The sequence below is a fragment of the Nerophis ophidion genome, linkage group LG22 (genome assembly GCF_033978795.1).
Source record: "Nerophis ophidion isolate RoL-2023_Sa linkage group LG22, RoL_Noph_v1.0, whole genome shotgun sequence".
Taxonomy (NCBI): domain Eukaryota; kingdom Metazoa; phylum Chordata; class Actinopteri; order Syngnathiformes; family Syngnathidae; genus Nerophis; species Nerophis ophidion.
Window position 1 is genome coordinate 35,725,497 of NC_084632.1, and position 27,883 is coordinate 35,753,379.

General features: G+C 41.7%; 1 protein-coding gene across 3 annotated transcripts; it reads left to right on the forward strand.

The window, feature by feature from the left end:
- The first annotated feature begins 5,716 nt into the window (after window positions 1-5,716).
- Window positions 5,717-27,463, forward strand: lg22h8orf82 (linkage group 22 C8orf82 homolog). 3 transcript variants are annotated; one of them, XM_061883784.1, is made up of 4 exons: window positions 5,717-6,086; window positions 6,160-6,208; window positions 9,630-10,119; window positions 27,315-27,463. In XM_061883784.1, the coding sequence occupies exons 1-3, from the start codon at window positions 5,919-5,921 to the stop codon at window positions 10,100-10,102; spliced, it is 690 nt and encodes a 229-aa protein (XP_061739768.1). In that variant the 5' UTR covers window positions 5,717-5,918; the 3' UTR covers window positions 10,103-10,119; window positions 27,315-27,463. The 3 variants fall into 3 exon arrangements, with proteins under 3 accessions (XP_061739768.1, XP_061739767.1, XP_061739766.1); XM_061883783.1 differs by lacking the exon at window positions 27,315-27,463 and adding an exon at window positions 10,824-10,883; XM_061883782.1 differs by lacking the exon at window positions 27,315-27,463 and having other exon boundaries at window positions 5,719-6,086; window positions 9,630-10,234.
- Window positions 27,464-27,883: the final 420 nt, after the last annotated feature.

Genomic DNA, 27,883 nt, shown 5'->3' on the forward strand with positions numbered 1-27,883 from the left:
CACGCATTCACGGGGAGAACATGCAAACTCCACACAGAAAGATCCCGAGCCCGGGATTGAACCCATCCATCCATCCATCCATCCATTTTCTACCGCTTATTCCCTTTCGGGGTCGCGGGGGGCGCTGGCGCCTATCTCAGCTACAATCGGGCGGAAGGCAGGGTACACCCTGGACAAGTCGCCACCTCATCGCAGGGCCAACACAGATAGACAGTCAACATTCACACTCACATTCACACACTAGGGCCAATTTAGTGTTTCCAATCAACCTATCCCCAGGTGCATGTCTTTGGAAGTGGGAGGAAGCCGGAGTACCCGGAGGGAACCCACGCATTCACGGGGAGAACATGCAAACTCCACACAGAAAGATCCCGAGCCCGGGATTGAACCCAGGACTGTTAAAAGCCAAAGAATAAAAATGGGTCTTAGGACGAGACTTAAAACACTCCACTGTGGGAGCAGTTCTAACATGGAGGGGCACAGTGTTCCAGAGCTTAGGGCCGACCACAGAGAAGGCCCTGTCTCCCCTGGTCTTAAGTCTGGTCCTGGGCACCACGAGCTGGAGGTGGCCCTCGGACCTCAGAGCGTGCGCATGATTGTAAATTTGGATGAGGTCCGAGATATAATGAGGTGCCAGTCCATGTGCAGCTTTCAAAACAAAGAGCAATATTTTAAAATCAATTCTAAAATGAACAGGGAGCCAGTGCAAACTCTCAAGGATTGGGGTTATATGCTGGGGTTTCCTGGCCCCTGTTAAAAGTCGTGCTGCCGCGTTCTGGACTAACTGCAACCGGGAGAGAGCTTTTTGGCTACTGCCATCATAAAGTGCATTGCAGTAGTCCAAGCAACTTGAAATAAAAGCATGCACGACTTGTTCAAAAAGGTTACAAGATAAAAACGGTTTTACCTTTGCTGAAAGACAAAGATGATAAAAACAATATTTTAAAACGCCATTGACTTGCCTGTCAAGTTTAAAATCACTGTCTATTAGAGATGCGCGGATAGTCAATTACATCATCCGTAACCGCATCACTAAAGTCGTCATCCACCCGCCGTCCACCTGAACCAACATTATATCAGAACCGTACCTGCCCCCCAACCTCCCGCTGAAATACATCAGTGGTAGGCCGCATTTTATCACTCACAGAGCTATTTAAACCTGCTTCACAGAGTAATGAAGACAATTGGAGCCGCTAACGTTCTCGCGACTATCCAAAAGCGTTCATCCTGATGACAACAATATGACGTGGTGTGAAGCCATTGCCTTAGACACCTTCAACAACATGTACAAACCGATTGTTAGACCGGCAACATGTTGTGTGCAACTTCCGCAATCACACGTACAAGATTGAAAGGCATACTGGGTGATACAGTATATATTTTACACCCCCGTGCCCCCGACCCCGCCCACCTTACCGACGCACGGGGGTGTGGGAGGGGGGGATGGCGGGGTTTGCTGCTAGCGGGGTGTATAAAATAGTCAGGATTGTCACGGATACAAAGGATTCTGGGTATTTTTTGTATTGCGTTTATGTTGTGTTACTGGGAGGATGTTCTCCCGAAATGTGTTTGTCAATCTTGTATTGAGTGGCTTCACAGCGTGGCGCATATTACTAAGAGTGTTAAAATTGTTTATATCACAACCATTAGTGTACTCTGTGTCACCCAGTATGCCTTGCAGTCGTGTGCTTGTTGCCGCGGAAGCCACACACAACATGTTTCTGGACTGACAAGCAGATGGTACATGTTGTAGTAGGCGACAAAGCCAATGGCTTCATAGCACACCATAATACTTATTATCTGGGTGACTGCCGGCAGTCATTCTAGAGAATAATATCATCTCCTATTGTCTTTGTCGCTTTGTGACGCGGGTCTTAAATGGCTCTTTGAATGGCAAAGGATACCGATCCCAGAACCATGTATATCAAATATTTCCGGATAGTTCAACCGCCACCCGCCCGTATCTAATTAAAATCAATTTTTTCGTCATGTCCCCCGCCCGACCCGCGGTTTATCCGCGGATGAGACCGCAAACCGCGCATCTCTACTGTCGATAGTGACAACAAGGCTGGTGACTTTGGGACGGACATCATTTTGCAATGGTCCCAAGTCAGTGAGGGCTGGACCGAAAACTAAAATTTCAGTTTTTCCCTCATTCGTTATTGAAAAATATATCCTTCATTGATGTGCATCTTTGATCACTAGACAATTAAACCTCAGCATATTTTAATACACATTTACACACCAATGCCTGAGAAGCAGAGGTGGGTAGTAACGCGCTACATTTACTACTTGAGTAACTTTTGGGATAAATTGTACTTCTAAGAGTAGTTTTTATGCAACATACTTTTACTTGAGTATATTTTTTAGAGAAGAAACACTACTTTTACTCCGCTCCATTTATCTACATTCAGCTCGCTACTCGCTACTTTTTTTTAATCGATCTGTTAATGCACGCTTTGTTAGTTTTGATTTTGTCAGACACGCATTCAAAGTAGGAACTACGCATGCCTGCTTTTCACCAATCACATGCAGTCACTGGTGACGTTGGACCAATCAAACAGAGCCAGGCCGTCACGTGACCGTCACACGTAGAACCCGATTTAAAAAAGTTGAAAAACTTATTGGGGTGTTACCATTTCACGGAATATGTACTGTACTGTGCAATCTACTATTAAAAGTTCCAATCAATCAATCAAGAGTGTAAAGGAAAAAAGGACACTTTTTATTTGAACCGTACTTCCCGTCAAAAGCTTAAAGGCTGATCGCACAGTTCCTGTCTTCACAATAAAAGTCCCGCTCCAACGCGCCTGCGCTAACAAAATAAGAGTCTCCGAAAGCCAGCGCAAACAAGCTAGCAAGCTACGGAGTTTGCCGCCAATGTATTTCTTGTAAAGTGTATAAAAACTAATATGGAAGCTGGACAAATAAGATGCCAAAAACCAACGACTTTCATGTGGTATTAGACATAAAGGAGAAACTTTTTTTCTCCTCCATTTGAAAACGTGGACTTTATCAGCACTACTGTCTGAATCCAATCAATGCAAGTCATCAGAATCAGGTAATACACCAACTTATATTCTTGTCTTCATGAAAGATAGGAATCTATATGTTAAACATGCTTGTAAATTCATTAAAACACCTTTAAAATGTCAACAAAAATGGAAAAATAAATAAATATTATATACTGTATATACACATGTATGTATGTATATGTATATATATATGATATGTGTGTATGATATGTATATATATATATGATATGTGTGTGTATGTATATGTATATAAGAGGTAGATCACCTCGACTTGGTCATTTATTAAGTAATTGATTAACGTTGAAAAACTTATTGGGGTGTTACCATTTAGTGGTCAATTGTACAGAATATATACTGTACTGTACAATCTACTATTAAAAGTTTCAATCAATCAATCAATGCCTACTGAACCTATGGTGCTGTTATCGTGGCTCAATTTGCCCTATTTTTTTAATTGTTTAATTATTTAATATATATTATTGATTTAGTTGCTTAAGAGATATTCCTGGCTATGAATTTGCTCATTGCTATTTTTATGTTTTTGTGCATTATTTGTTGCCGTCATCATTAAACAAACAGGTTACTCATCAGTTACTCAGTACTTGAGTAGTTTTTTCACAACATACTTTTTACTTTTACTCAAGTAAATATTTGGGTGACTACTCCTTACTTTTACTTGAGTAATAAATCTCTAAAGTAACAGTACTCTTATTTGAGTACAATTTCTGGCTACTCTACCCACCTCTGCTGAGAAGAAACTGGATGAAGAAAATCTTATATTTTCCTGCCCCCTTCAACATAATACTAATGGATAGCGTACAAACCAAACAAATGCATCCGAATATAATGAAAAAAAACCAAAAACACACACAAAAGAAACTGAAAAAATATTTAATGCGGTATTTGTGTGCATTCATTCATTTGGACTGAATCAGTTGTGTGTAGACTAATGCAAATTAGATATGTTTCTATGGCTCCTATCCTGAGCCACAGCCCACTGGGTTGTTTCCGCTCGTAAATGCCAACACCTTTGTGTTATGTTTGATTGTATTGTGTGTTACCATTGATGCTGTACAATCATCATTTTTACATCTGTGGCTAAAAATACATTAAATGAACTTTGCTTCTTCCTATTCCTTTCGGACCTGTTGAATTGTGGAAGTGTAATCGTGTAATTTTTTTTAAGCATTTTTGACATAAACTAAACTATTTAAACCAGGGGTCACCAACGCGGTGCCCGTAAGGACCAGATGAGTAGCCCGCTGCCCTGTACTAAAAATAGCTCAAATAGCAGCACTTGCCAGAGAGCTGCCTCTATTTTTTTAAATTGTATTTATTTACTAGCAAGCTGGTTTCGCTTTGCTCGACATTTTTAATTCTAAGAGAGACAAAACTCAAATATAATTCTAAAATCCAAGAAAATATTTTAAAGACTTGGTGTTCACTTGTTTAAATAAATTCATTTATTGTTTTACTTTGCTTCTTATAACTTCCAGAAAGACAATTTTAGAGAAAAAATACAACTTTAAAAATGATTTTAGGATTTTTAAACACATATACCTTTTTCCATCCATCCATCCATTTTCTACCGCTTATTCCCTTTTGGGGTCGTGGGGGCGCTGGCGCCTATCTCATTTACCTTTTAAATTCATTCCTCTTCTTTCCTGGCAATTTATATCAATGTTCAAGTAAATTATTTTTTTTATTGCAAAGAATAATAAATGTTTTATTTAATTCTTCATTTTAGCTTCTGTATTTTCGACGAAGAATATTTGTGAAATATTTCTTCAAACTTATTATGATTGAAATAAATAAATAAATATTCTGGCAAATCTACAAAATCTGTAGAATCAAATTTAAATCTTATTTCAAAGTCTTTTTAAATGTCTTTTAACATTTTTGTTCTGGAAATTCTAGAAGAAATAATGATTTGTCGTTGTTAGAAATATAGCTTGGTCCAATTTGTTATATATTCTAACAAAGTGCAGTTTGGATTTTAACATATTTAAAACATGTCATCAAAATTCTAAAATTAATCTTAATCAGGAAAAATTACTAATGATGTCCCATAAATAATGTTTTTTATTTTTTCAAAAAGATTCAAATTAGCTAGTTTTTGTCTTCTTTTTTTCGGGTTGAATTTTGAATTTTGAAGAGTTGAAATTAAAGATAAACTATGTGTCAAAATTTAAATTTCTTTTTTTTCGTTTTTTATCCTCTTTTAAACCGTTCAATTAAGTGTTTTTTTTCATCATTTATTCTCTACAAAAAACCTTCCGTAAAAGGAAAAAAAATGTACGACTGAATGACAGACAGAAATACCCATTTTTTTAAAATCCATCCATCCATCCATCCATCCATTTTCTACCGCTTATTCCCTTTCGGGGTCGCGGGGGGCGCTGGCGCCTATCTCAGCTACAATCGGGCGGAAGGCAGGGTACACCCTGGACAAGTCGTCACCTCATCATAGGGCCAACACAGATAGACAACATATAGATTTATCTATTAAAGTTAAATTGAGCAAATCGGCTATTTCTGGCAATTTATTTAAATGTGTATCAAACTGGTAGCCCTTCGCATTAATCAGTACCCAAGAAGTAGCTCTTGTTTTCAAAAAGGTTGGTGACCCCTGATTCAAACTAAGCCATCACCAAGTGCGCCGTTCCAATGGAAGTACTATGCACTTCGTCCACTAGATGGCAGTGGTCGAAAAGAAGCCATCCTCATGTAAGCACGTCCGGGTTAAACAATGACGGCCAAGTTAAATGTTGTTTTTGACGTTATTTAACACATTATTGATTTACAAAAAGATAACCTCGTCATATCAGGTTTTTGTCGCGCTGCCGTTGCTTTTGAAAGAAAGTGCAGTTTGACGTGGCGCTCATGTTGTTTATCCGGACTACTGCGGGTCTCCGCAGTCAGCTTCTAACCGCTTTACGCAACTCGCTGTCCGGCTACAGCACCTCCGGAGCCGCCGCTGCATACATCCAGGGCCAGAGCCCAGAACCACGGATTCGTGAGTACTTCTACTACATAGACCACCAAGGACAGGTGAGAGATGTTTTAAATAAGTGTGTAAGTGTGCGTTCTTCCCATCTCATGCGGGCTTTTTGTCCTCTTGCAGTTGTTCCTGGATGACACCAAAGTGAAGAACTTCGTCACCTGCTTCAAAGGTACAGAAACGTTATTTTTTTTTCTTGTATACGTCATTATAATACAAAAAGAGTTAATTTACTTCTTTTAATATGTTGTTTTTGTTATTGTGTAATTTTAATGTTAGTTTGTTGGGTAAAAAAAACCTCTCTAGGTCTGTGTCTCAATTCGCGCACTTGCGTACTTAAAGTACGTAAGTGCATGGCAGGTCAGTACCCGGATGTTGTTTATTGTCAGAGGTGGGTAGAGTAGCCAGAAATTGTACTCAAGTAAGAGTATTGTTACTTTAGAGATCCATTACTCAAGTGAAAGTAAGGAGTAGTCACCCAAATATTTACTTGAGTAAAAGTAAAAAAGTATGTTGTGAAAAAACTACTCAAGTAATGTTTGTCTGATCTTGAATGGGATTGTGTTGAAAATCTCAATTTTCCCCTCGGGGATTAATGAAGTACTTCTGATTCTGATGAATGATTTGTGCTGATATCGTATCGGGTATCGGCATTGGTCAATAGTTAAGGCATCGGTTTTGGAAGTGACTAAGTTAAGTTAAAGTTAAAGTACCAATGATTGTCACACACACACTAGGTGTGGTGAAATTTCCATCCATCCATCATCTTCCGCTTATCCGAGGTCGGGTCGCGGGGGCAGCAGCCTAAGCAGGGAAGCCCAGACTTCCCTCTCCCCAGCCACTTCGTCTAGCTCTTCCCGGGGGATCCCGAAGCGTTCCCAGGCCAGCCGGCAGACATAGTCTTCCCAACGTGTCCTGGGTCTTCCCCGTGGCCTCCTACCGGTTGGACGTGCCCTAAACACCTCCCTAGGGAGGCGTTCGGGTGGCATCCTGACCAGATGCCCGAGCCACCTCATCTGGCTCCTCTCGATGTGGAGGAGCAGCGGCTTTACTTTGAGCTCCTCCCGGATGGCAGAGCTTCTCACCCTATCTCTAAGGGAGAGCCCCGCCACACGGCGGAAGGAAACTAATTTCGGCCGCTTGTACCCGTGATCTTATCCTTTCGGTCATGACCCAAAGCTAATGACCATAGGCGAGGATGGGAAGGTAGATCGACCGGTAAATTGAGAGCTTTGCCTTCCGGCTCAGCTCCTTCTTCACCACAACGGATCGATACAACGTCCGCATTACTGAAGACGCCGCACCGATCCGCCTGTCGATCTCACGATCTATTCTTCCCCCACTCGTGAACAAGACTCCTAGGTACTTGAACTCCTCCACTTGGGGCAGGGTCTCCTCCCCAACCCGGAGATGGCACTCCACCCTTTTCCGGGCGAGAACCATGGACTCGGACTTGGAGGTGCTGATTCTCATTCCGGTCGCTTCACACTCGGCTGCGAACCGATCCAGTGAGAGCTGAAGATCCCGGCCAGATGAAGCCATCAGGACTACATCATCTGCAAAAAGCTGAGACCTAATCCCGTGGCCACCAAACCGGATCCCCTCAACGCCTTGACTGCTGCCTAGAAATTTGTCCTCTGCATTTGACCCATCACCCTTGTTTCACCCCCTGGGAAGTGAAGGGAGCAGTGGGCAGCAGCGGTGCCGCGCCCGGGAATTATTTATGGTGACACCCCTAATTATCTGGCTAATAAGATTCATAACCTACTTGTTTCATCAGGTTGTTGTCATTCTGTCGCGGTGGTTTTTTGTTTGAAAAAAATCCTAAAAGCACGTTTAAATTATTTCTACGCATGTGGCTCCGCTACTGAAATGCTTCTTCTTCAGGGGAGGCTCAGACTGGCTGCTTTACGCAGCTGCTGTTAGGGCTGGGCGATATATCGATATACTTGATATATCGCGGGTTTGTCTCTGTGCGATATAGAAAATGACCATATCATGATTTTCGAGTATACGTTCTCACGCAGTTGCTTTTAGCTGCTGGCATTACACTACAGGCTCTTCCCACTCTTTGTTGTCTCTCCTTCTCACAGACAGCGAGCGCACCTTCTTACATACGTCACATACGTATACGCCCCCGCGGAGTAGAGACGTAGCAGCATGGGTAACGTTAGCTGTGATGCTAGCGGAGCCGTGCAAGTGGTAATACGAGAGAAAGAAGGTGCGAATCTGGTAACAAATGAAGGAAGAATTAATTCCCAATAAAAACAGCACGGTTTCCATCGTCTGGCGGTGGTTTGGCTTCAGGTGGGAACATGTCGGACAGACAACCGTAATTTGTCAAATGTGGGGCAAAAGCGTTGATACAAAAAGTAGCATTACTGCTAAAAATGTAGCATCATTTGAAAAGTCACCCGCTAGAGAATGAAGAGTGCTTACTCCTCCGCATATCAACATCGAGGCAACCATTTCCAGATCAACACTGTATGAAAAAACTAGTCAACAACCAAAAGGAAATACCACATAGCGAAGGACAAACACTTATTTGATTTCCTATTATGCAGCTCATTTTTATTTGACGGTTATTGAAATATCTTGTGTGACATCATGCATAAAAGTGAATTTTCTTTGTTTTAAACAATTGCAGTGGCGTTCTGTACAAAAAGTGCACTTTAGTGTTATTTTGATATGTCATTCTAGTGACATCATGCACAAAAGTGCACTATTAGCTTGTTTTAAAATGTCACTGACAATCTTGCACTTTCTGTTTTGAAATGCCACTGCTTAATAACTGTTTAATAAATACAGTTTTGGTCAATTGACTTAGTTGTGATTTCCCTCTGCATGAAAGTAGCATATATTAATGCAGTATGAAGAAGAATGTTTTAATGTTGACACATAGAATCATCATACTGCTGTGATTGTATGCATCAAGTGTTAATTCAAGGCTAAGGCAAAATATGGAGATATTGATCGTGTATCGCGATATGGCCTAAAATATCTAGATATTAAAAAAAGGCCATATCGCCCGGCCTTAGCTGCTGCCTCTCTGTTGGACTTCAGTACTGCAAGTTATTTACATCATCCACAAAGAGTGCAAATGTACACACAGTACCAAATCCATGACTGTTGTTGCATACGGACAATCTCAATATTTACCTGCTTCTTCATCTGTTCAAGATATTTCAAGTTACTTCCTCCCCTACCATCTCAACAGGAACACATTTAAAATCATAATAATAATAACCAAGAATAGTAAGTATGGGAGTGAGCACACAGTCATGGACTTTTTAATTGTATAAAGTGACAATAAAGGGGCGGTATAGCTTGGTTGGTAGAGTGGCCGTGTCAACAACTTGAGGGTTGCAGGTTCGATTCCCGCTTCCGCCATCCTTGGGCAAGACACTTTACCCACCTGCTCCCAGTGCCACCTACACTGGTTTAAATGTAACTTAGATATTGGGTTTCACTATGTAAAGCGCTTTGAGTCACTAGAGAAAAGCGCTATATAAATATAATTCACTTCACTTCACTTCATTATTTCTGATATTAGGTATCCATCTCAATGTGATTTATTTTTTTTGCATCACCAGACAAACACTTCCTGGCTTTCTTCTTCAGTCGTCTGCGTGTCAATCAGAGCGGACGCTACGTGGAGGACTTCCCCTTCCTGTCTCTGTGTGGGAGGGAGAGGAATTTCCTGCGCTGTGACGACCAGCCGGTGGTCTTCACCCACCTGCTGGAGGCCATCAGCGGAGACCAGAAGCTTCTGTCGTTCTGCGGGGGCGCAGAGAAGCTGACCGCGCCCTTCCGTCCCGAGGCGCTTTACATGCATCCGATAAGCGGGCGAGTTTACCACCCCTGTTCTGAGCGGACAGGTGGCGTTGGCCTGGTGAGGTCCGCCTTGGCTATTGAGCTCAGCTCATTCTTTGTGTATGCTTCAGAGCCGGGCCAATCAGGACTGCCTACACACTTCCTGTGGGGAGACGAGCAGCACTCACTGACCAATGAGCTGGCCGGAAGCTTCCCCACAATAGAGGATGACAGTGGAACAGGACTGAGTTAAAATCCACAGCAGAAAAGGTGTGTGCGTGTGTGTGGTTGCAACAAAATAACCTCCTCGATCAGTGATATTGCAGACAAATGAACAATATGAAATATGGTGAAAAAAATAAATTTGTTATGTTAAAATCTGCAAGCTGAGTTGTGTGAACCGAAAGCTAACGTGATTGTAAACAATGCAATGTTTCACTTCATCTTAAGACTTAACTCGTCCACCATACCTATTACCTTCTTTTTTTCCCCAATTGCACATAAAGTCCACCAGGGGGCGACTCCAAATTTTGCAAAAAAAAAATTTGATACAGTACTCTTCAAAGGTTTCCTCTGTGCTTAAAGGTCTACTGAAACCCACTACTACCGACCACGCAGTCTGATAGTTTATATATCAATGATGAACTATTAACATTGCAACACATGCCTATACGGCTTTTTTAGTTTACTAACTTACAATTTTAAATTTCCCGCGAAGTGTCGTGTTGAAAACGTCGCGGTATGATGACTCGTGCGTTTGACATCTCGGGTTGTAGCGGACATTTTTTTCCAGCCTGATCCAAGCTATAAGTAGTCGGCTTTAATCGCATAATTAAACAGTATTCTGGACATCTGTGTCGCTGAATCTTTTGCAATTTGTTCAATTAATAATGGAGAAGTCAAAGTAGAAAGATGGAGGTGGGAAGATTTAGCCACACAAACACACGTTGATTCCTTGTTTAAAATTCCTGTAGGTGAAACTTTACTATGGATCAGAGCGGTCAAGCGAACATGGATCCCCACTACATGTCAACTGGCAGTTTTCGGTGAGAAAATTGTGGTAATAAGTCGGCTCTTACCGGAGATCAACGGATTTTCTGTCCTGCTGCAGCTTCGTGAATTCCCTCAGAGACTCTGGCGTCAAAAAACCCGTGGCCACACCCCTCCGACTTTCAGGTACTATTTAACTCACTAAAACACTAGCAACACAATAGGCAGATAAGGGTTTTTTCCATAATTATCCTAGTAAATGTGTCTAAAAACATCTGAATCGCTCCCACTTCAAATGCCTTTTTTTTTTCTAGTCCTTCACTCTAAATTTCCTCATCTACGAATCTTTCATTCTCGCTCAAATTAATGGGGAAATTGTCGCTTTCTCGGGCCGAATAGCTCTAGCTGTTGCTGGCTATGGTTGTAAACAATGTGAGGAGCCCTACAACCCGTGACGTAACACGCACGTCGTCTGTTACTTCCGGTAAAGGCAAGGCTTTTTTTATTAGCAACCAAAAGTTGCGAATCTTATCGTCAATGTTCTCTACTAAATCCTTTCAGCAAAAATATGGCAATATCGCGAAATAATCAAGTATGACACATAGAATGGACCCGCTATACCCGTTTGAATAAGAAACTCTCATTTCAGTAGGCCTTTAAGACTTAACTCGTCCACCATAACTCGGACTACCTTATTTTTTTTCCAATTGCACATAAAGTCCAGCAGGGGGCGACTCCAACTTTTGCACAAAAAACAAATATGATACAGTACTCTTCAAAGGGTTCCTCTCTGCTTAAACGTTTTACTAGTCATCACAAAAATAAAGGCAATAATAGGTGGAAAAAATGTAGGTTCACCTACGACAATCAATGAATATCCACATCACAGCCACGCTATGGAGCTTGTTTTAATGCAAAATCAGCAAAAAAATATAGTAGGAACAGTTAAATAGCAACATTTGAACCCCATACATCATTTTAAATTACTTTTAATGAGAAAAAGCTTTTGGAATTCAACTGGCTTACCTGACACGCCATGTAGGGAAAGTCATTCCTGGGATAGTCACCTGATAATAACATTTGAAGTGTTTAATAATGAGTGTTGCCAATCATTGGGGCTCGGTTGGTAGAGTGGCCGTGTCAGCAATTTGAGGGTTCCAGGTCGATCCCCGCTTCCGCCATCCTAGTCACTGCCGTTGTGTCCTTGGGCAAGACACTTTACCCACCAGCTCCCAGTGCCACCCACACTGGTTTAAATGTAACTTAGATATTGGGTTTTACTATGTAAAGCGCTTTGAGTCACTAGAGAAAAAGAGCGATATAAATATAGTTCACTTTACTTCATCATTGCTATATTTTTTATTTTATATTTTAAGTATTGTTGCGTTTCGACCAGGTCTTCCTCAGAGGGAATTTTAAGCTCCTGGCCACCCCAAGTTTTTTTGATGACAACATAAGCTGGTTTTAAATGAATCCCAGACAGAGTAATTATTTTTGACCTTTTATTCCAAAGCTTTTGGAGACCAATCTATGCAGAACACCTTTAAATCGCATCACCCAAGTTGATCTGAAAACATTACGGAAGCGCTGTCTTCTTCAATATCTCCCCCACCTACCGGAACGAATACCCTTATTTGTTCTTCTTAGCCTGGGACATTTGAGATAAGAAGGGTGTTAGGGTTACTGGTCACATTCCAAGCTTCAAGGTCTACGCATGCACACCACTTGGCTGTTTTCAAATATGACTAGGATTTGAAAAGAAATAACTCTTGAATATTGATATATGTAGATATCTATCTTCGTCAGTATTCACAAGTAGGATAATAGAAATACGGAAAGTATTCAGACCTTCTTTAACTTTGTTTCATTGCAGCTGTTTGCTAAAATCAAAAACTTTTTTTATTTTTTATTTCTCATTAATGTACACACAGCGCTCCATCATTATCAATTGGATTTAGGTCAGGGCTCTGGCTGGGCGAGTCAAAAATGTACACAGGAGTTGTTCCGAAGCCAATTCTTTGGTATTTTAGCTCTCTGCTAAGGGTCATTGTCTTGCTGGAAGGTGAACCTAAGGTCCTGTGCATTAGGGAAGAGGTTTTCTTCCAGGATATCTCTGTACTTGGCTGCATTCATCTTTCCTCCAATTACAACCAGTTTTACTGTCCCTGCAGCTGAAAAACACCCCCATAGCATGATGCTGCCACCACCATGTTCCACTGTTGGGATTGTATTGGGCATGCAGGTGATGAGCAGTGCCTGGTTTTCGCCACACATACAAAAATGCAAAAAAGTTCAATCTTGGCCTCATTAGACCAAATAATCTTATTTCACTATATCATAGTCTGGGTGTTCTTCATGTGTTTTTTGGCAAACATATGTCTTGCACTGAGGAGAGACGTCCATCGGGCCACTCTGCCATAAAGCCCAGCCTGCAGTGGTAGTTGACTTTGTGGAACTTTCCTAACTCAGCCACAGTGATCTTTGGGTTTTTCTTTACCTCTCTCACCAAGGGTCTTTTCCCACATTTGTTCAGTTTGGCTGGGCTGCCCAGGTCTGGGAAGAGTTGTGCTCGTACAAAACGTCTTCTGTTTAAGACTTATGTAGGCCACTGTGTTCTTAGGAACCTTGACTGCTGCAGGAATTATTTTGTAACCTTGGCCAAATGTGTGCCTTGCCACAATTTTGTCTCTCAGCTCCTTGGACCTCATGATTGTCATTTGCCCTGACATGCACAGTGATGTGTGCGGGCTGATATAGACAGGTGTGTTCCTTACCTGTACAATTCCAATCAGGTTAATTAAACACAGATGGACTCCGATGAAGGGGCAGAACCATGTCAAGGAGGATCAGATTAAATGGACAGCATGTTGTAAAAATGTTCTAAATACTTATGGCCATGTAATTTTTAAAGTTTTCTTTTTTAATACATTTAAAAAAAAAAAATACATTTGTTTTTTTTTCCTGTCAACTGTGGTCACTGTACATTAATTAGAAATAAAATGTACTTGTTTTTTTTAACAAATGGCTGCAATGAAATAAAGAAGAGTGTACATTTTAAAGGGGTCTGAATACTTTCCAAAAACAATTTGTAATGTGGACTCGTCAGACCACAGAACACTTTTCCACTTTGCATCAGTCCATCTTAGATGATCTCGGGCCCAGCGAAGCCGGCGGTGTTTCTGGATGTTGTTGATTAATGGCTTTCGCTTTGCATAGTAGAGCTTTAACTTGCACTTACAGATGTAGCGACCAACTGTATTTAGTGACAGTGGTTTTCTGAAGTGTTCCTGAGCCCATGCGGTGATATCCTTTAGAGATTGATGTCGGTTTTTGATACAGTGCCGTCTGAGGGATCGAAGGTCACGGTCATTCAATGTTGGTTTCCGGCCATGCCGCTTTTGTGGAGTGATTTCTCCAGATTCTCTGAACCTTTTGATGATATTATGGACTGTAGATGTTGAATCCCTAAATTTCTTGCAATTGCACTTTGAGAAACGTTGTTCTTAAACTGTTTGACTATTTGCTCACACAGTTGTGGACAAAGGGGTGTACCTCGCCCCATCCTTTCTTGTGAAAGACTGAGCATTTTTTGGGAAGCTGTTTTTATACCCAATCATGGCACCCACCTGTTCCCAATGAGCCTGCACACCTGTGGGATGTTCCAAATAAATGTTTGATGAGCATTCCTCAACTTTATCAGTATTTATTGCCACCTTTCCCAACATTTTTGTCACGTGTTGCTGGCATCAAATTCTAAAGTTAATGATTATTTGAAAAAAAAAAACATGTTTATCAGTTTGAACATCAAATATGTTGTCTTTGTAGCATATTCAACTGAATATGGGTTGAAAATGATTTGCAAATCATTGTATTCATTTTATGTTTACATCTAACACAATTTCCCCACTCATATGGAAACGGGGTTTGTATATCCAGCGATTACTCAACGTCCAGTTTTGTACTCCGTAACAATTGTGAAGCCATAAAAGTGGTTGCGGCCGTCAAGTACGAGCGCCAATTTCAGCCTACAAAGCACAGTGTCCTGACCAGATATCTAGATCTCTAGATTGAATGTTGTAAAATGTTCATCACATTGTTTACTTTCACACGTCCAGGTCAAAGGTGACTATGACGCATGCATTTTTTTCGCGCATGCGTACTAGTTTTCTTTGCACTGGAGGGGGTGTGTGTGTGTGTGTGTGTGTGTGTGTGTGTGTGTGTGTGTGTGTGTGTGTGTGTGTGTGTGTGTGTGAAACATTTTCTCAGAATGTCCACAACCCTCTGCAATTTTGGAAACATTTGAATAACATTCTTAACAGAAGCAGCAAAGTCTCTTTGAGTCATCTTCCTAACGACAATAATACCATCTCCATTTCTAATGCTTTTAATGATCACTTCTTATCTGCACACCTTATTCTATGACTCTGCATGTTATTTCCCCTCATCGAAATAGTTTTTTCCTTCAGGAAAATGACACTTCTCGATATTTACAACCCCATTTGTGAGATGAAAGAAAGTTGTAGTGCCGGTCCCCGTGGTCTTGAAGGTAAATTAGTGAAACTTGCAGATCACGTATTGATGCATCCTTTGGCTGATTTATTTCATCTGTCTTTGGATCGACATCTTATTCATGTGCCTGGGTTGTCCCTCTTTTTTTAAAGTGGAGACCCAACTGATGCTAACAAATATAGACAAATTTCCTTTGATGTAACTGTTACCTTTACAGTAGACATCAACGTTTCAGTCAATCATGCTTCAAAATCTACATAACATGCTCACTGTAGCCATTAAAGGCCTACTGAAATGAGATTTTCTTATTTAAACAGTGTTAAATTTGGTTGTCTTTTTATTTCCTCGTCAGATTTTAGAACAGCTAAAGTGTGAGCCTTTTACATAAACCTTGAATTTGGAATGTTGGAATGAAGACATAACAATCTGTTATCTCAACTGTCCGAGGTAGGGAGGAGAAGAAGAGGGGCGGGTGAGAGTGAGTGAGGAGGGAGAAACTGCCATTTTAGGATTAGATCAATTTAGACCGTGCCTTTGAAATGTTGTATCTAGATTGATCTCCCTAAGCGCTTTGGTTATAAAATATCAAAATGAGCAACCTCTGTCTCTGATTGATTTAAAACCAGTTTATGTGTCATAAAAGAACCTGGGGCCGTTGACTGAAGGAAGAACGGGTCAGAACGCAACAACGGGAATAGCAGGTCCATTCCATGTGTCATACTTGATCATTTCGCGATATTGCCATATTTCTGCTGAAAGGATTTAGTAAAGAACATCGACGATAAAGTTCGCAACTTTTGGTCGCTAATAAAAAAGCCCTGCTTTTACCGGAAGTATGTGCGCGTGACGTCACGAGTTGCAGGGCTCCACACATATTCACATTGTTTTTAACGGGCAGCAGTAAGAGCAATTCGGACCGAGAAAGTCACAATTTCCCCATTAATTTGAGCGAGGATAAAAGATTTGTGGATTACGATATTGATAGTTGGATCCGCCTTGAACTGAACTCTCGCGGCTGTGTTGGAGCCACTATGGATTGAAATTTCACAGTTTCATGTTAGACCCGCTCGACATCCATTGCTTTCGGTCCCCTAGAGGGGGGTTGTTGCCCACATCTGAGGTCCTCTCCAAGGTTTCTCATAGTCAGCATTGTCACTGGCGTCCCACTGGATGTGAATTCTCCCTGCCCACTGGGTGTGAGTTTTCCTTGCCCTTTTGTGGGTTCTTCCGAGGATGTCGTAGTCGTAATGATTTGTGCAGTCCTTTGAGACATTTGTGATTTGGGGCTATATAAATAAACATTGATTGATTGATTGATAGTTAAGGAATGGAAAGAAAAAAAAAGCGACGGCTACGGGCGACGGCAGTGTGAGCGTTTCAGATGTAATTAGACACATTTACTAGGATAATTCTGGAAGATCCCTTATCTGCTTATTGTTTCAATAGTGTTTTAGTGAGATTTTAAAGATTGTAAAGACATACCTCGAGGTCTGATGGCTGCGGTGAACACACACTGTCTCAGAGAGAAGCCGAGGAGCCAACCTTACAGCTGCTGCAGGTCGACGAATAATCCACTGATGTCTTCGGTAAGATATAAATCACAATTTCCCCATCCAAAAACATGCTGGTTGACGTAGAGAAAACATGTTCGCTGCTTCACAACAAACAAAGAAACACCGGCTGTGTCTCGTTGCTAAATGCAGCTGCAATCCACCACTTTCCACCAACAGCATTCTTCTTTATAGTCTCCATTATTAAATGAACAAATTGCAAAAGATTCAGCAACACTGATGTCCAAAATAGTGTGTAATTACGCCATGAACAGAGACGACTTTTAGCTTTATGTCGTGCAGCGCTATTTCCTTAAAGTCCGTGACGTCACGCGTATACGTCATCATTCCGTGATATTTTCAACAAGAAACTCGCGCAAAATTTAAAATTGCAATTTAGTAAACTAAAAAGGCCGTATTGGCATGTGTTGCAATGTTAATATTTCATCATTGATATATAAACTATCAGACTGCGTGGTTGGTAGTAGTGGGTTTCAGTAGGCCTTTAATCCGAAATTCTTTATTCCTAATACAAAAAAAAATCAGCATACATTTGTTCATACATTATTATTTTTTAGGTTCAAGTGTTTAATATATGTGAATGCACTCAATGTGAACATATTATTGTTCATTGAGTTAAGTTACTTAATTGTGTTTTTCAGTATGAAATTCAATCGAGTCAGGTACAAGTCGGTCTAAAAATGATTATAGTTTAAATGATATTCTTTTTTTAAATTTAAGGCAGGCTGATGCACTTTAAATATTTTCTGCTACAGATTAAAAGACAACGTTAATAAAATGATTATTTTTTTGTAAGTTGATCAACAAACCCCAAACCCAGTGAAGTTGGCACGTTGTGTAAATCCTAAGTAAATTCAGAATACAATGATTTGCAAATCCTTTTCAAACTATATTCAATTGAATAGACTGCAAAGACAAGATACTTAACGTTCGAACTGGAAAACTTAATTTTTTGCAAATATTAGGTCATTTGGAATTTGATGCCTGCAACATGTTTCAAAAAAGCTGGCACAAGTGGCAAAGACGACTGAGAAAGTTGAGGAATGCTCATCAAACACTTATTTGGAACATCCCAATGGTGTGCAGGCTAATTGGGAACAGGTGGGTGCCATGATTGGGTATAAAAGCAGCTTCCATGAAATGCTCAGTCATTCACAAACAAGGATGGGGCGAGGGTCACCACTTTGTCAACAAATGCGTGAGCAAATTGTCAAACAGCCTAAGAACAACATTTCTCAACCAGCTATTGCAAGGAATTTAGGGATTTCACCATCTACAGTCCATAATATAATCAAAAGGTTCAAAGTATCTGGAGAAATCACTGCATGTAAGCAATGATATTACGGACCTTCGATCCCTCAGGCTAAAGTGATATCATTGTGTAAAGGATATCACCACATGGGCTTAGGAACAATTTAGAAAACCACTGTCAGTAACTACAGTTGGTCGCTACATCTGTAAATGCAAGTTAAAACTCTACTATGCAAAGCGAAAGCCATTTATCAACAACACCCAGAAACTGTGCAAGCTTTGCTGGGCCCGAGCTCATCGAAGATGGATCGATGCAAAATGGAAAAGTGTTCTGTGGTCTAATGAGTCCACATTTGACATTATTTTTGGAAACTGTGGACGTTGTGTCCTCCGGAACAAAGAGGGAAAGAACCATCCGGATTGTTCAAGGCGTAAAGTTGAAAAGCCAGCATCTGTGATGGTATGGGGGTGTATTAGTGCCCAAGGCATTGGTAACTTACACATCTGTGAAGGCACCATTAACGCTGAAAGTTTTGGAGCAACATATGTTGCCATTCAAGCAACGTTATCATGGTCGCCCCTGCTTATTTAAGCAAGACAATGCCAAGTCACGTGTTACAACAGCATGGCTTCATAGTAAAAGAGTTCGGGTACTACACTGGCCTGTTTGTAGTCCAGACTAGTTTCCCGTTGAAAATGTGTGGCGGATTATGAAGCCTAAAATACAACAAAGGAGACCCCGGACTGTTGAACAACTTAAGCTGTACATCAAGCAAGAATGCGAAAGAATTCCACCTGAAAAGCTTCAAAAATTGGTCTCCTCAGTTCCCAAACGTTTATTGAGTGTTGTTAAAAGGAAAGGCCATGTAACACAGTGGTAAAAATGCCCCTGTGCCAACTTTTTTGCAATGTGCCATTAAATTCTAAGTTTTCCTTAGTTTGAACATTAAATATATTGTCTTTGCAGTCTATTCAATTGAATATAAGTTGAGAAGGATTTGCAAATCATTGTATTCTGTTTTCATTTACGATTTTTTGTTTTCTTTAATATTAATAGAAATACAATAGTAGAAGCTATCCCCAGAGAATTGCAAGCAAAACCAGCTTGCTCCGTCAACACTACATTTTAAATCAACACTCATTAGCTCCACGGACCCCCATTTGAAAAGATATGCCATAAGAGAAGATTTACAGGTATCACGACTTACAGAGGTTATCATTTTAATTTCAAGGGCCCCCAGTTTGACATGCACTAAGCTGCAGACCCCCATTTAACAGCAGTTCTATCTATGTATAATGTATAATAATGTATACATTATATAATGTATAATAGCAATGTTAATGTAACTGAGAGTGTGCACATGGACCCAATAACTGTCATTTAGCTGTAGTTACCCATTAACTACCTCTAGGGGTCCCCACACTCTGTATGTATTTGTTTCAAAGTTGAGATAAAAGGGACAGTTTTCAAATTTGAATGTGTATGGATAGAAGTTGTTTAAAGTGTACAGTAGTTGTTGACTATTTGAGAATAATACAAGATACTTTTGTGAACCGGTTTAAAAAAAAAAAAAAAAATACACTATATTATATAGGGACTATATAGGGACGGCGTGGCGCAGTGGGAGAGCGTCCCTTGTTCAATTCCCACCTAGTACCAACCTCGTCACGTCCGTTGTGTCCTGAGCAAGACACTTCACCCTTGCTCCTGATGGGTGCTGGTTGGCGCCTTGCATGGCAGCTCCCTCCATCAGTGTGTGAATGTGTGTGTGAATGGGTAAATGTGGAAGTAGTGTCAAAGCGCTTTGAGTACCTTGAAGGTAGAAAAGCGCTATACAAGTACAACCCATTTATCATTTATTTATTTATATTGCCAAAAGTATTTGGCCACCTGCCTTGACTCACATATGAACTTGAAAGCGCCATCCCATTCCTAACCCACAGGGATCAATATGATGTTGGTCCAGCTTGTGCAGCTATTACAGCTTCAACTCTTCTGGAAAGGCTGTCCACAAGGTTGCGGAATGTGTTTATAGGAATTGTCCACCATTCTTCCAAAAGCGCATCGGTGGCTCTCAGTCTCCGCTGTAATTCATCCCAAAGGTGTTCTCTCGGGTTAAGGTCAGGACTCTGTGCAGGCCAGTCAAGTTCATCCACACCAGACTCTGTCATCCATGTTTTCATGGACCTTGCTTTGTCCACTGTTTCCTGTGGACGGGACTCTCGCTGCTGTCTTGGATCCGCTTGAACTGAACTCTCGCGGCTGTGTTGGAGCCACTATGGATTGAACTTTCACAGTATCATGTTAGACCCGCTCGACATCCATTGCTTTCGGTCCCCTAGAGAGGGGGGGTTGCCCACATCTGAGGTCCTCTCCAAGGTTTCTCATAGTCAGCATTGTCACTGGCGTCCCACTGGATGTGAATTCTCTCTGCCCACTGGGTGTGAGTTTTCCTTGCCCTTTTGTGGGTTCTTACGAGGATGTTGTAGTCGTAATGATTTGTGCAGTCCTTTGAGACATTTGTGATTTGGGGCTATATAAATAAACATTGATTGATTGATTGACTGTCATGTTGGAAGAGGAAGGGCCCTGATCCAAACTGTTCCTACAAGGTTGGGAGCGTGGAATTGTCCAAAATGTTTTGGTATCCTGGAGCTTCAAAGTTCTATTCACTGGCACAAAGGGGCCAAGCCCAACTCCTGAAAAACAACCCCATACCATAATTCCTTCTCCACCAAATTTCACCCAGAAATGTACCGTTTTACTGCCAATCTCCAAACCCAGACTCGTCAATCAGACTGCCGGATGGAAAAGTGTGATTCATCACTCCAGAGAAGGCGTCTCCAGTGGCGACGTGCTTTACAGCACTGCATCCGACGCTTTGCATTGGACTTGGTGATGTATGGCTTAGATTCAGCTGCTCGGCCATGTAAACCCATTCCATGAAGCTCTCTGCGTACTGTATGTGGGCTAATTGGAAGGTCACATGAAATTTGGAGCTCTGTATCAACCTCTTTACATGCACTATGCGCTTCAGCATCCGGTGACCTCTCTCTGTCAGTTTACGTGGCCTACCACTTGGTGGCTGAGTTGCTGTTGTTCCCAAACTCTTCCATTTTCTTATAATAAAGCCGACAGTTGACTTTGGAATATTTAGGAGCGAGGAAATTTCACGACTGGATTTGTTGCACAGCTGGCATCCTATGACGGTTCCACGCTGGAAATCACTGGGAGCGGCTCATTCTTTCACAAATGTTTGTAGAAACAGTCTCCTTGCCTAAGTGCTTGATTTTATACACCTGTGGCCGGGCCAAGTGATTGGGACACCTGATTCTCATCATTTGGATGGGAGGCCAAAAACTTTTGGCAATATAGTGTATCTTAGATGAAAAAATACTGGTTTATTCTTACAAACCCCGTTTCCATATGAGTACGGAATACAATGATTTGCAAATCCCTTTCAACCCATATTCAATTGAATGCACTACAAAGACAATATATTTGATGTTCAAACTCATTAACTTTATTTTTATTTTGCAAATAATAATCAACTTAGAATTTCATGGCTGCAACACGTGCCAAAGTAGTTGGGAAAGGGCATGTTCACCACTGTGTTGCATCACCTTTTCTTTAACAACACTCAATAAGCGTTTGGGAACTGAGGAAACTAATTGTTGAAGCTTTGAAAGTGGAATTCTTCCCCATTCTTGTTTTATGTAGAGCTTCAGTCGTTCAACAGTCCGGGGTCTCCGCTGTCGTATTTTACGCTTCATAATGCGCCACACATTTTTGATGGGAGACAGGTCTGGACTGCAGGCGGGCCAGGAAAGTACCCGCACTCTTTTTTTTACAAAGCCACACTGTTGTAACACGTGCTGAATGTGGCTTGGCATTGTCTTGCTGAAATAAACAGGGGCGTCCATTAAAAAGACGGCCCATATGTTGTTCCAAAACCTGTCTGTACGTTTCAGCATTAATGGTGCCTTCACGGATGTGTAAGTTACCCATGCCTTGGGCACTAATGCTCCCCCATACCATCACAGATGCTGGCTTTTGAACTTTGCGTCGATAACAGTCTGGATGGTTCGCTTCCCCTTTGGTACGGATGACACGATGTCAAATATTTCGAAAAACAATTTAAAATGTGGACTCGTCAGGCCACAGAACACTTTTCACCTTTGCATGAGTCCATCTTAGATGATTTCAGGCCCAGAGAAACCGACAGCATTTCTGGATGTTGTTGATGAATGGCTTTCGCTTTGCATAGTAGAGCATTAAATCGCACTTACAGATGTGGCGACAAACTGTATTTTGTGACAGTGGTTTTCTGAAGTGTTCCTGAGCCCATGTGGTGATATCCATTTGAAATTGATGTCGGTTTTGGATACAGTGCCGTCTGAGGGATCAAAGGTCCATAATATCATTGCTTACGTGCAGTGATTTCTCCAGATTCTCTGAACCTTTTGATAATATTATGGACCGTAGAGGTTGAAATCCCTGAATTTCTTGCAATTGCACTTTGAGAAACGTTGTTCTTAAACTGTTTGACGTTTTGTTCACGCAGTTGTGGACAAAGGGGTGTACCTCGCCCCATCCTTTCTTGTGAAAGACTAAGCATTTTTTGGGAAGCTGTTTTTATACCCAATCATGGCACCCACCTGTTCTCAATTAGCCTGCACACCCGTGGGATGTTCCAAATAAGTGTTTGATGAGCATTCCTCAACTTTATCAGTATTTATTGCCACCTGTCCTAACTTTTTTGTTACGTGTTGCTGGCATGAAATTCCAAAGTTAAAGATTATTTGCAAAAAAAAAAAAGTTTATGAGTTTGAACATCAAATATGTTGTCTTTGTAGTGCATTTAATTGAATATGGGTTGAAAATGATTTTCAAATCATTGTATTCAGTTTATATTTACATCTAACACAATTTCCCAACTCATATGCTTTGTACTTCAAAATATTATGTCAATTTATAATTTGATGAAAAGTGCTGCTTTGGTTCATTAGTACAGCTTAAAGACACGTAATGTTGGCCGAGGAGTCTCCAAATCACGCATCTGGCAAACTTATACTGAATAATGAATGGCTGCCAACTGGCCGAGATCCTGCAGAATGGATTTCGTTCAAAGGCGCCGACTTCTTTGCAGATCATGCATACATTTATTACGTTTAAATGATTCATCAGTCAGAATACAAGCTCTTTGAAATGGTGCGTTCATCTACTTGCTTGCTATTAGTAGATTGCACAGTACAGTACATATTCCGTAAAATCGACCAATAAATGGTAACACCCGAATAAGTTTTTCAACTTGCTTAAGTCGGGGTCCACGTTAATCAATTCATGTGACAATACTGTAGCTGCCAACTGACAGTTTTGAAGTAAAATTGTATATCTAAAGCAGGGGTCTCAGACACGGGGCCCTCACTTTACGAGTTTTATATGAATGGCGCTTGACAGAGTTTTGTGCGGGGTTGAAGGAATCTACCAATCACGGTGTGGTATATGGCTCTCGAGGGCCGAATACTGACATGACTTGCGTGATGAAGCAGAGAAACGTTTTGCCGCTTTTCTACTAGACCCGCACGCGCTCTTCCTCCCTTTCTCCCCTTCTTCCTCTCTCGGCGACAGACAGAGAGTCGCTGGGCGAATCGGACGTGTAACACATTAGTCGTGATTTTAGCCCTTTCGGGGGCTTACTTGTGCTACCGTAACTGTAAACTCCACGACGAGCCCCCTCCTCCTGTTGACTCGATATCGATATCTAGCGTAATAACCCAAAGCTATACTTAAATATTGGGTTTCACTTTGTAAAGCGCTATATAAATATATTTCACTTCACTTCGATTTTTGTTACTCGGGTCCAAAATGGCTCTTTCAACATTCTGGGTTGCCTACCCCTGCATTTGTGGAAAAGCGGCAAATGAGTGAAAGCGACAGAAACCTTGTCATGGAAATGAGGGTTTTCTTAGGTGCCTGACTGCAGTCACACCACGACACATGTCCGTCAGTAATAACAGTCCCCGATAATCTGGACCAATTCAAACCGTTAATTGTTTTTTTTAATTGTTTAATTTGCATTGCCCCCTACGATAAACACGACATATATTTCTATATGACGTCGGATAACACTCCGGGAGCCCTCACTTTTTTGCGCTCGCTATCCAGGTACTTTCCCAGCTATTATCCGCCGACCTCCGTGTTGCTGTAGGGAGGAAAAGCGGAACGACACACATTGCGGGAATAACATTATTCTCCGTGCGATTCCACAACCCCAAACATGTCTTTTTCAAAGCCTGCAGTGAAGAGAAAGGTTAGTGATGAGCAAAGACAAGTCCAGGAAAAGTGGGGGATGCAATATTTCTTTGTGGAGCACAGGGGCCCCCCGACGTGTCTTATTTGCAGTGCACAATTCTCATTTTGTTAATGTAGATTTAGATTTTATTTTGTGTTGAAAATATATATATATACATATATTTTTTTTTAAATCAATCTTTTCTTTTTGGCCCAGCCCCACCCAGACTCTGCATCCAGTGGCCCCCAGGTAAATTCAGTTTGAGACCCCTGGTCTAAAGTGTTGTGTATATATACACATTTCGTGAAGTATATAAAGTTAAGTTAAGTTAAAGTACCAATGATTGTCACACACACACTAGGTGTGGTGAAATTTGTCCTCTGCATTTGACCCATCCCCTTGATCACCCCCTGGGAGGTGAGGGGAGCAGTAGGCAGCAGCGGTGCCGCGCCCGGGAATCATTTATGGTGATTTAACCCCCAATTCCAACCCTTGATGCTGAGTGCCAAGTAGGGGAGGCAATGGGTCCCAATTTTATAGTCTTTGGTATGACTCGGCCGGGGTTTGAACTCACAACCTACCGATCTCAGGGCGGACACTCTAACCACTAGTCCACTAAGTAGGTTATATGCAAATAATTCTATTCACAATATATTGTTTTGTTATAACTTTGTAAACATACGGTATGTGGGTTTATTCGATGGCGGAACCGATGTTCGGTCTGTACGTGTTGTGGTGTGGGACATTTGTAATTGAGGCACACTGCTACACCGACAAAGGAAAACAAAGTGCCTCTCAAGTTGTAACCACCCGAAACGATTTATTTACCCCTCTAGCGAATGTGGCTAATGAGGTAACCTTAAAGCAATCCCTTTTTTTACCCTGATTTTAATTTGACACTTTTCGAAATTATCATGCTATCCGTTAGCTCGTTAGCATGCTAATAGTTAGCATGCCAATTCGGCAGATATACACTATATTGCCAAAAGTGTTTGGCCACCCGTCCAAAATGATGAGAATCAGGTGTTCTAATATATGGCCGGTGTATAAAATCGAGCCCTTAGGCATGGAGACTGTTTCTACAAACATTTGTGAAAGAATGGGCCGCTCTCAGGGATTTCCAGCGTGGAACTGTCACAGGATGTGCACAGGATGTGACGGAGATAGATATCTACATATATCCATATTCAAAAATTATTTCTTTTCTCCATAGTCATATTCGAAAACAGCTAGTGTTTTTCCATTTGTGCTCTTTATGGTTGGCTGCTAATTAGTGTGCATGTGTGTGTGTGGGCGGGGGCTTCCGTTGTGTTTTCAGATCAACTTCGGCGATGCGAATTGAATGTGTTGTTACATAGGTTGGTCTCTCCAAAGCTTTGGAATAAATTGCAAAATACCTACTCTGGTCTGGGTTATCATTTAAAATCAGCTTATGTGTCATCAAAAGAATTTGGGGTTGACCAGCAACTTAAATTGCCTCGGAGGAACATCTGGTCCAAACGCAACAGATGCCACCTGTGCAACAAATCCAGTCGTGTAATTTCCTCGCTCCTAAATATTCCAAAGTTATCTATTATATATTATAACTATTATAAGAAAATGAAAGAGTTTGGGAACAACAGCAACTCAGCCACCAAGTGGTAGGCCACTTAGACAGATGCTGAAGCACATAGTGCGAAGACTTTCTGCACAGTCAGTTGCTACAGAGCTCCAAACTTCATGTGACCTTCCAATGAGATCAGGTACAGTACGCAGAGAGCTTCATGGAATGAGTTTCAATGGCCGGGCAGCTGAATCTAAGCCATACATCACCAAGTCCAATGCAAACCATGGGATGCAGTGGTGTAAAGCACGTCGCCACTGGACTCTAGAGCAGTGGAGACGCGTTTCTAGAGTGATTAATCTTGCTCTTCCATCTGGCAATCGGATGGACGAGTCTGGGTTGGGAGGTTGCCAGGAGAACGGTACATTTCAGACTCTAATGTGCCGAGTGTGAAATTAGGTGGAGGAGGAATTATGGTGTGGGGTTGTTTTTTAGGAGTTGCGCTAGGCCCCTTAGTTCCAGTGAAAGGAACTTTGAATGCTCCAGGATACCAACACATTTTGGACAATTCCATGCTCCCAACCTTGTGGGAACAGTTTGGAGCGGGCCCCTTTCTCTTCCAACATGACTGTGCACCAGTGCACAAAGCAAGGTCCATAAAAGACATGGATGACAAAATTCTGGTGTGGGTGAACTTGACAGGCCTGCACAGAGTCCTGACTTGAACCCGATCGAACACCTTTGGGATGAATTAGAACAGGGACTGAGAGCCAGGCCTTCTCGACCGACATCAGTGCGTGACCTCACCAATGCGCTTGTGGGTGAACGGTCGAAAATTCCTCTAACCACACTCCGCAACCTTGTGGACAGCCTTCCCAGAAGAGCTGCAAAAGGTGGACCGACATATTGAACCCTATGGGTTAGGAATGGGATGGCACTTCGAGGTCATATGTGAGTCAAGGCAGGTGGCCAAATACTTTTGGCAATATAGTGTATGTGTGCCGTACGATATTATTTGGTTGACTGGAAAGTTAAATTTGAGTAGTAAGTACATGTTTTTGTTACCTCGGGACACGCCCATCTCTTGCTCGCGGCAGCAGCAGCTGCTGTCCATCAGCAATCAACACACCTGGGACTGATGAGGGAGAGCAGTATAAAGACCAGTGGACCTAAGCATCTGGGCCGGAACGTAATCTTCTGTTGGTACCGTGAGCGACAGCCCAGATCTTAGCAGCCTCACTCTCTTTGTGTTTTTTCCCCTCCGAGTTTCATCGTGTGTTGTCCTGTGTCCTGTCGCTCCTGCAGGAAATCCTCCGTTCCTGCGTGGCGAGCTGTGCGTCACGTCTTCCTCGTTAGTCATCTCTGGTTTTCTGGCTGCCCCCTTGGATCTCGACCGCTCGCATGGACACGGACTTTCTTCGCCCCTCTTAGCCCCCGACTATCTGCCTGACCACGGACTGCTTTATCCCTCCTCTCGCCCAACACATCACGGTAATACACAACGATTAATTACACACGTAGTCACACACACACATACACCCTAGCAATGTCCTAGGGCTTTTTCGCCGATATCAGATGTCCAACTCTTAATTACCGATTCCGATATCAACCAATACCGATATATTTACAGTCGTGGAATTAACACATGCCTAATTTTGTTGTGATGCCCCGCTGGACGCATTAAACAATGTAACAATGTTTTTCCAAAATAAATCAACTCAAGTTATGGAAAAAAAAATGCCAACATGGCACTGCCATATTAATTATTGAAGTCACAAAGTGCATTATTTTTTTTAGCATGCCCTCAAAACAGCAGCTTGGAATTTGGATCATGAGGAAGTTGAGGTGGACGGGGTTGAGGTAGGGAGTAGCGG